The sequence below is a fragment of the Penaeus vannamei genome, chromosome 27 (genome assembly GCF_042767895.1).
Source record: "Penaeus vannamei isolate JL-2024 chromosome 27, ASM4276789v1, whole genome shotgun sequence".
Classification (NCBI taxonomy): Eukaryota; Metazoa; Arthropoda; class Malacostraca; order Decapoda; family Penaeidae; genus Penaeus; species Penaeus vannamei.
The window spans coordinates 27,404,169-27,414,168 of record NC_091575.1 but is presented as its reverse complement, the minus strand read 5'-3'; the positions used below and the strand labels follow the sequence as shown (position 1 = coordinate 27,414,168).

At 36.9% G+C, this 10,000-nt stretch overlaps 4 protein-coding genes across 4 annotated transcripts; 2 read left to right on the top strand and 2 right to left on the bottom strand.

Annotated features, from left to right (window-relative positions):
- Nucleotides 1-423: 423 nt before the first annotated feature.
- Nucleotides 424-2,158, bottom strand: LOC113829753 (crustacyanin-C1 subunit). The gene is made up of 4 exons (XM_027382932.2): nt 1,996-2,158; nt 1,274-1,358; nt 1,006-1,128; nt 424-797 (listed from the first exon to the last, which is right to left on the bottom strand). Exons 1-4 carry the CDS (start codon nt 2,131-2,133, stop codon nt 550-552), a joined length of 594 nt encoding a protein of 197 aa, XP_027238733.2. The 5' UTR covers nt 2,134-2,158; the 3' UTR covers nt 424-549.
- Nucleotides 2,159-2,505: 347 nt separating this feature from the next.
- On the top strand, nt 2,506-3,530 carry LOC113829674 (crustacyanin-A2 subunit). Its single transcript, XM_027382869.2, has 3 exons — nt 2,506-2,685; nt 2,793-3,009; nt 3,121-3,530. Exons 1-3 carry the CDS (start codon nt 2,563-2,565, stop codon nt 3,351-3,353), a joined length of 573 nt encoding a protein of 190 aa, XP_027238670.2. The 5' UTR covers nt 2,506-2,562; the 3' UTR covers nt 3,354-3,530.
- Nucleotides 3,531-6,294: 2,764 nt separating this feature from the next.
- Nucleotides 6,295-7,487, bottom strand: LOC113829680 (crustacyanin-C1 subunit-like). The gene is made up of 4 exons (XM_070140554.1): nt 7,331-7,487; nt 7,062-7,146; nt 6,835-6,957; nt 6,295-6,624 (listed from the first exon to the last, which is right to left on the bottom strand). The coding sequence occupies exons 1-4, from the start codon at nt 7,466-7,468 to the stop codon at nt 6,377-6,379; spliced, it is 594 nt and encodes a 197-aa protein (XP_069996655.1). The 5' UTR covers nt 7,469-7,487; the 3' UTR covers nt 6,295-6,376.
- Nucleotides 7,488-7,830: 343 nt separating this feature from the next.
- Nucleotides 7,831-8,795, top strand: LOC113829676 (crustacyanin-A2 subunit). Its single transcript, XM_027382872.2, has 3 exons — nt 7,831-8,025; nt 8,133-8,349; nt 8,461-8,795. The coding sequence occupies exons 1-3, from the start codon at nt 7,903-7,905 to the stop codon at nt 8,691-8,693; spliced, it is 573 nt and encodes a 190-aa protein (XP_027238673.2). The 5' UTR covers nt 7,831-7,902; the 3' UTR covers nt 8,694-8,795.
- Nucleotides 8,796-10,000: the final 1,205 nt, after the last annotated feature.

Here is a 10,000-nt window from a genome sequence, read left to right as displayed (position 1 = left end):
TATGCACATATAAATATATATATACCATATGTATATGTATCTATATTTATATAGTAGATGCACATATATTCACATTCATTCACATTCACACACACACACATATGTGTGTGTGTGTATGTGTAGGTATCCATGTACCACAAGATTCATGACTATGTAAATAGGAGAGTTGAATGCCTCGCAAAAACTGGTCGAATTCATGTTCAAGGTTTAATGTTATTAATAAGTAGAGAATAGGAAATGACCACGATCAGCTGCATTTTACGTCCGAGGCATTTTACCTAATTTATCCATAAAACCAAGTAATTCTACTTTAATGTAATGAAGAGCAATTCATGATCATTTTCTTCTGCTAAATGTCATATAGAGGTAATTGAAAAAGCCCTAAATGTAAATACCATATTTAGGGTATTAGAAAATACCATGAATACGTGATATTTTATATAAAAAGATAAATCGACGTAAAAATTGTTGTCACTGCACTTGCATACATATATGTGCATATAAGGGTATATTTGTATAATTAACATACATCTAAAATCATAGTGCTATCTACAAAGATTTCTGGGTGTCATATGGGCAGTTAGAACCCTGGACTGTCTTCGCGAAACGAGAGACGTCGACGCCGATCTCCTTAAAGGCGGCCTCGCAGCGTCTCAGGTATTGGTCAGAAAGCTTTGGCGAGCGGGAGAAGATGAAGGCGAAGTCGGCGTAGTATCCGAAGTTGAATTCGACGCAGGAGTAGATGCACGAGAAGTTCTCGTAATCCGTGTCGAGGATGACATAGGGAGCGGTAAAAGCTGCAGAAATAATGAGGAAATATTTGTAATGAATAGATCAGTTAATAAACAAAGAAACATTAGCCAATCAAGTACGATATTAGATAAAAACAATAAACTACACAAATAGCTGATAACATCAACACACACAAGAAAAGTAGAATATAGATAACTCATTTTCCACTATTTTCCTTTAACAACTTAAAGAAGGTATCCCTTGAATACTCACATCCTTCGTAGTCGATGGAGAGATGAGGGTCTCCAAGAGGCATGGGAAGAACCTGGCCGTTGTGCCTCATCAGGTTACCGTCAGCGTTGATGCCAGTAGACTTGGCGATGAATTTGCTTCCATCTGTAAATTAGTAACAGGTAATCATTGCTCGAAATAAAAGATCCTCTGATAACAGATTCATGAAATCAGGATATATATGAATATATATAGATTACAGGTTACATATCAACATGAGAAGTGTCCACTAAATGGAAATCCATCTTACCAAAGGAATATTCGTTGCGGACGCACTGCTTGAGGAGTTGGTATGGGTTGTTTGTGAGGGCAATTTCGTACCAGACGCCAGCATACTGAAATGAAGAGTGATGATATTACCCAAAATTTTGAAATATGTATGTATGTACAAAATAGATAATGGACCCGTTGGTTTATATATTCTAACTCTAACCAGAAACTTATTTCTAGGTTTTTCACATGTGAATATGTACCTCAGCCACATTTAAATAAGTCAACAGTTAATGACATAAAAGCATTTAAAGTGATTTATTATCAATAAACGTAGAATTAGTTCACAAAAAATAATCAAAGACACCAAAGGAAGAGACAGAACGGAACGGTGAGCGTATGTGCATGTGTGTGTGTGAGAGAGAGAGTGAGGGGGCGGGGAGGAAGAAAGAGAAAGAGGGGGGAAGAGACAAGGAGAGGAAAAGGAATAGTGACAACAAAGGAAAGAGAAAGATAGATTGAGAGAAAGAAGGAAGGAGAGAAATTGACAGTGAGAGTGGGGGTGGAGGAAAGAAAGACGATAAAACAGCGAGAAGAAAGGAAAGACGTAATGTGGTCGTGATGGAAATAAAAGTGACAAAAGGAAAGAAGAAAGAGAGGAAGAAGAGAGAGGTGGAGAGGAAAGAGAGAAACTACCATTGTTTATAAACAAAGCAAATAATCTGGTGACATAATACAAACAACACATTGCATTCAACAAACCTTCGAATGGTTAGGTATTTGTTGTTCGAAGAGAGCTTTCTCGTTTACAGCTGGACACTTTCCTGGTACTACGAAGTCAGGAATTTTGTCAGCTGCAACTGCTGCCACAAAGGCGACGAAGAACACAGCAGATTTCATGATTTCTTTCTTGCTTTTCCACAACTGTTCTGCTGTAGAATACGCGACTCCAGCTTTATATAGGAATGCTTAACATGGAGAGAGGTTCAAGATAAGGCAAGATTACCTATTTGCATTGCATTTATAACGGGAAAAAAACAAACCATTTTCATTCTTGGCATACGAATTAAGGATAGATTGAATTTCTTTCTAATATCAAGTACATATTCTATAATAATACTGATTTTAAGAAAACAATGAAAAGAGTGAAAACAATAAATCGGAGTTTGTGGCAACATGACTCGCAGAGCTCCGCCTCCGAGAAGGTAAGGTCCACCCACAGGTTTGAGGCAGGTATAAAACTAGCCACGTGGGGACTAAGGGTTACATTCACGATTCTCAGGGAATTGAATTTGTTATTCACCGTAGACTGTCATCTGAGATAGCATTATGTTTTCCACACTCGTGGCCGCTACCCTTGTGGCCCTTGTCTCTGCTGACGGCATCCCAGACTTCGTTGTTCCTGGAAAATGCGCTAAAGTGGCCAACCAGGACAAGTTCGATCTTCGCAAGGTGTGATTCTATTGGTATTATTTATATTGCTGGGAATTAAGTTTTAAATGTGACTGAGTAAACAAGTCTACATTTACATTGTTTTAATACTGTGTCTTCCCCAACAGTACTCGGGCCGCTGGTATCAGACTCAGATCATCGACAACGCCTATCAGCCATTCACTCGCTGCATCCACTCCAACTACGACTACTCTGACTCTGACTACGGCTTCAAGGTGACCACAGCTGGATTCAGCCCCAGCAACGACTACCTCAAAATGCAGGGCAAGATCTACCCCACAAAGGACTTCCCTGCTGCCCACATGCTCATTGATTTCCCTACCGGTACGTGTGTAACACTTATCCTTGCGGGTATGTTAATGTTTTGTGGAATCCAATACTATATTACTAATATGTGTAGTTAACTCCACCTAACGATTTTCCTTTCATCAACAGTTTTCGCCGCTCCCTATGAAGTGGTCGAGACTGACTACGACAGCTACTCGTGCGTGTATTCCTGCATCGAAATGAGCGGCTACAAGGCCGAGTTCGGCTTCGTCTTCTCCCGCACCCCACAGACTTCCGGTCCAGCGAACGACAAGTGCGCCTCCGTCTTCCGCAAGAACGGAGTCGACTTCGCCTTATTCAATGACGTTGCTCATACGGCCGAATGTGTCTACAGAGCTTAGAGTTTACTTCATTATAAATATTAAAAACAATATTTTTATATAATGATATGTCATTATGCAAATTGTGTGCGCATGCTCATACGGCCGAATGTGTTTACAGAGCTTAGACATCAAATTCGGTACATATTATTTTTGTTTACAATAAAGGATGTATCAAAATAAGATATGATTATACAACTTTTTTTTTAAAGGAGTTAATAATTATCCTACTTCTGTTCACTTCCATGTTCATTAATATTTTTCTCTGTCATCTTATTTGGCTGTTAATTGTATATCTGCATTGGTTTTATTTTTGAAGGATAATGTTTTTCAGTTCATCTGATATCGTTTGTCGACTAGTGATGTTTTGTAGCAATCATCTTGTCAATGGTAATTTTTATTATATTTGAATCTGGAAAAAACAAACCGCATATTCAGAATACATATATATACATACATACATGCACACACACACACACACACACACACACACACACACACACACACACACACACACACACACACACACACACACACACACATATATATATATATATATATGTATATATATTATATATATATATATTATTATTATTAGCGCAATTCCATGTTATAACATAAATATTGATATACATATACGTATATATGAAAATTATCATCATAATTTCGTCAGCATCGATTTCGGAGTAAGTTAACGAACCTGAAGATGTGAATCATAAACCCCATTACAATATCACCTTCACTACCTGTATATAACATAACTATTAATATCGTCAAATATACTTGTTTACGCAGACAATCGCAGGTGATATTGTAGTGAATGAAACGTTGCTTGCAAGTGACGTAGTGACCCCGAGGGAGTCAACTACCGTACTGCTGCTATTGGCGAAGGGACATCTCGTGTCGGGCCGGGTGGTGGCTCGGTGGACTTGGGATAAATACGGCTGCTAAATATAATGAAAGTGGAAAATGAAAACCTGAAAACAAAAAGTAAAACCAGAATCATAAAATAGATATTGAAACGAAATAAAACATTTAAAATCGAAAGTCATCCCCGAGGGTTTTTAATAGTAGGGTTCTCCGTTTTATTTGATCATTTCCCTGTTTCAGTGATACTTAAATTTTCTGTGTACTTGCGACAACTAATAAATCAAAATAAAATAAATAGTGAACCATACAAAGGAGCCTGGGCACAACTTCTTTCCTGAGATAAAAAAGGAGAGATAAAGAAGAAGAAGAAAAAAAACGTTAATATTTGCTAATAGCATGGCTTTATATATATATATATATATATATATATATATATATATATATATATATATATATATATATATATATATATATATATATATATATATATATATATATATATATATATATATATATATATATATATATATGCACACACACACACACACACACCTATATATATATATATATATATATATATATATATATATATATATATATATATATATATATATATATATATATGCACACACACACACACACACACCTATATATATATATATATATATATATATATATATATATATATATATATATATATATATACATACATACACACAGACACACAGACACACACACACACACACACACACACACACACCCACACACACACACACACATATGTATATATATATATGTATATATATATATATATATATATATATATATATATATATATATATATATATATATATATATATATACGTATACAACAGCTCTACACTTGCAACATGATATAATCAATGGATAAACACACAGCACATCTGTACAATATATATCCAGGTGTTTCACAGCGAGCCAAATCGACACAGTTGCCACAATAAAAAAAAAAAAAAAAAAAAAAAAATGTGCCTTGGTCTCCCGGACTGATATATCAAAACAATATCCCGTTGCAGTCTTCCGTCGTCGGATCTCTGGCTTAGGGGGAGCATTGCCTGCGCATGTTAAGCCCAATGTGTAGAGTTTTACGTTTGACCTCTGCGCATCAGGTCAGGCAGCGGAGGTTGGTAAAAAAAAAAAAAAAGAAAAAAAAAAAAGAAAAAAAAAAAAAAAGTTCTGAGGCTCTTGACAATCATCGTGATGTTTTCTATTTCATCTTCATTATACATAATTAAAATAGTATATTGTGTAAAAGAGGCTGAACATAAAAATACATATAAAACCATTTTCAAATTAAAAACTGAGCAGATAAAGATTAAAAGTGATAAAAAACGAAAAAAAAAAAATGGTCTTCATCTCGCCTTAACTATGGATGCCTGGCGGGAAGGCGAAGCGAGGCTGTTACCCTGAGGTGACCCGCGAATAGCTGGGAATACTTTTAAAAGGCGTAAGGTGTAATTTCTTTATTTAACATATTGAATAATTTAGAAAAAAAAAATGTTCACTATAATACACCCGAGAAAAGAAACTTATTGCCAAATCTACAAAAAAAAAAGAAAAAAAGAAGTAGATTTGACATTTGCCTCCAAAGCACTGCAGCCATTTAACAGTTTCGATTGGGAAAAACTCGGGAAACCTGGATGACGTCAGCGTAGGTACTACACTTCCGCGAACCAGTCCCTAGCTCCTTTCTTAGTCTATCAGATTATTCTAAACAAATTATTAATGTGTGTGCGTGTGCGCACACACACGCACACGCGTATGCATACACACACGCACATACACACATATATAATATATATATTTAGTATTGCTTTAGGCAAATCAAGTCACTAATGTTGCCTTTCATTTCCTTATTAATGTTTTTTTCTTTTTTCAACTAACACAAACTGTGATCTTTCGCTCTCAAACTATGTGTGCAGCAAAAGTAAGAAGAAATCGTTTATGACTTTTTAAGTATCCTTTAACAACATTCTATAACTATTTTTGTGTTTACGCATGTATACGTTTTTCCCATTATCAACATGAAAATGGATATCAAGGTAATATGGAGTTGAAAGATTTTTTTTATTGTGTAACGTGAATTGACATCGCTTAATCGTAATGTGTATATTTACATTTTATCAAAAAGGCATTTAGAGAGATTTCTGGGTGCCATAGGGGCAGTTCGAACCCTGGACTGTCTTCGCGAAACGAGAGACGTCGACGCCGATGTCCTTAAAGGCGGCCTCGCAGCGTCTCAGGTATTGGTCAGAAAGGCTTGGCGAGCGGGAGAAGATGAAGGCGAAGTCGGCGTAGTATCCGTAGTTGAATTCGACGCAGGAGTAGATGCACGAGAAATTCTCGTAATCCGTGTCGAGGATGACATAGGGAGCGGTAAAGGCTGCAGAAAGAAAAAGGTACCGTTAGGATAACGGGAATATTTATGTAATAGACCAATAGATATATACGGGAATGAAATAATTAGGTAATTCAATATAATACTTGATTCAAAATAAGTAAATATGATAAACGTCAGAAAAATGAACACAGACGATATTCTATAATTTGTTCAACGTCACCAGCTTAAAGAAGATATCCCTTGAATACTCACATCCTTCGTAGTCGATGGAGAGATGAGGGTCTCCAAGAGGCATGGGAAGAACCTGGCCGTTGTGCCTCATCAGGTTACCGTCAGCGTTGATGCCAGTAGACTTGGCGATGAATTTGCTTCCATCTGTAAATTAGTAATAGGTAATTATTATTAGATAAGTTAACATGAGTAGATTACAGGTTACATATCAACATTAGAAGTGTCCAGTTAATGAAAATCCATCTTACCAAAGGAATATTCGTTGCGGACGCACTGCTTGAGGAGTTGGTATGGGTTGTTTGTGAGGGCAATTTCGTACCAGACGCCAGCATACTGAAATATTGATATTATAGATAATAATAATAATAATAATGAAACAAAGAGAAGAAAGGAAAGACATAATATGATCGTGATGAGAAGAGACTAAAGGAAAGAAGAGAGGTGGAGGAGAGAGGAAAAAGAGAGAGAACCTGCTAGGATTTACTGACATACAAGCAACACATTGCGTTCAACAAACCTTCGAATGGTTAGGTATTTGTTGTTCGAAGAGAACTTTCTCGTTTACAGCTGGACACTTTCCTGGTACTAAGAAGTCAGGGATCTTGTCAGCTGCAACTGCTGCCACAAAGGCGACGAAGATCACCGCAGATTTCATGATTTCTTTCTTGCTTTTCCACAACTGATCCTGCTGTAGAATACGCGACTCCAGCTTTATATAGGAATGCTTAACATGGAGAGAGGTTCAAGATAAGGCAAGATTACCTATTTGCATTGCATTTATAACGGGAAAAAACTATTTTCAATCTTGGTATACAAATTAAGGATGTATTGAATTTCATTCTAATATCAAGTACATATTTTATAATATAACTGATTTAAAAAGAAACAAATAAACAATGAAAAGAGTGAAAACAATAAATCGGAGTTCGTGGCAACATGACTCGCAGAGCTCCGCCTCCGAGAAGGTAAGGTCCACCCACAGGTTTGAGGCAGGTATAAAACTAGCCACGTGGGGACTAAGGGTTACATTCACGATTCTCAGGGAACAGAATTTGTTATTCACCGTAGACTGTCATCTGAGATAGCATTATGTTTTCCACACTCGTGGCCGCTACCCTTGTGGCCCTTGTCTCTGCTGACGGCATCCCAGACTTCGTTGTTCCTGGAAAATGCGCTAAAGTGGCCAACCAGGACAAGTTCGATCTTCGCAAGGTGTGATTTTATTGGTATTATTTATATTGCTGGGAATTATGTTTTAAATGTGACTGAGTAAACAAGTCTACATTTACATTGTTTTAATACTGTGTCTTCCCCAACAGTACTCGGGCCGCTGGTATCAAACTCAGATCATCGACAACGCCTATCAGCCATTCACTCGCTGCATCCACTCCAACTACGACTACTCTGACTCTGACTACGGCTTCAAGGTGACCACAGCTGGATTCAGCCCCAGCAACGAGTACCTCAGAATGCAGGGCAAGATCTACCCCACAAAGGACTTCCCTGCTGCCCACATGCTCATCGATTTCCCTACCGGTACGTGTGGAACACTTATCCTTGCGGGTATGTTAATGTTTTGTGGAACCCAATGCTATATTACTAATATGTGTAGTTAACTCCACCTAATGATTTTCCTTTCATCAACAGTTTTCGCCGCTCCCTATGAAGTGGTCGAGACTGACTACGACAGCTACTCGTGCGTGTATTCCTGCATCGAAATGAGCGGCTACAAGGCCGAGTTCGGCTTCGTCTTCTCCCGCACCCCACAGACTTCCGGTCCAGCGAACGACAAGTGCGCCTCCGTCTTCCGCAAGAACGGAGTCGACTTCTCCTCATTCAGTGATGTTGTTCATACGGCCGAATGTGTCTACAGAGCATAGACATCAAATTCGTTACATATATTGTCACATACATACAAACGATGTATAGAAATCAGATATAATCAAATTAAGTGTGCGCTTTAAATAAAAAGTCGAAAAATACGGTTTATTATACTTCTATATATCATTATTTATAGTTATGATATAGACTATTGGTCTTTCTAAAACTGAACTTTATAAGTCAACTGCACACAATTTCTACAGCTCTCTTTAGTACATGAACAAAACTGAATATTCCTTAGCAGATTTTAAAAATATCTACCTCATAGCTGTCTGAACTATATGTATATTTACTTAAAGTAGAAACAGGCTTTGAATACACACACTAAAACACACTGAAAACTAACCTTACCGAACCTAACCTTACAAATACAGTCAAACTGTCAGCACATATTCATATACCTAGAGCTACAATGTAAAACACACACACACACACACACACACACACACACACACACACACATATATATATATATATATATATATATATATATATAATATTCCTCCTCGCAGTATTTTTTTTTTTTTCTCATCGTTACTCGCTGTCGACTAGTGGTGTTTTGTAGCTGTTATCTTGCTGGTGATTAATTTTGTTGTGTGAATATGTAGAAAGCAAAACGTATATTCAGAACAATATATATGTAGTATTAGCACACTTCCATGCAATAACAAACATTAATACTGATATGCGATTATAATAAAATCGTATACCATAAATTCGTCAGCATCAATTTAGGCCAAAGTAAATAAAATTAGTGATGTGAATCATAATAAACCCCTTTACAATATCACCATCACTACCTGGACAATAAATTTAATCATATACATACATTCCTGTACACTCTTCCACACCCCGCAGACTCCCGGTCCAGCGAACTATTGCGCCTCCGTCTTCCACAAGTAGGGAGTCGACTTTTCATCTTTTAATGCAATTTTTCACACAACCAAATGCACTTGGAAAGCTTACTTCCATGGCATTTTATGTGGTTAACAGACATCTTATATGAATGAATTGTTATGTCACATGGCAGCGTTTGTAGATAACATAACATTATGAGATGCTCGTGTACGCATCAGTGAGACACACACACATATGTGTGCGTGCACGCATACGCACACACATATATAGACACATATGCATATTTCTTTTTAGTATATCTATAGACTCAAATAAACTCATTGAGGTTGCCTTCATTTTCATGCAAGCGTTTTTTTGTTTAATTTTTTTTTCTTTTTAATAACACAAACTCTGATCTTTCGTTTTCAAACAATCATGTTTACAGCAAACGGAGGTAGAAAACGTGTAT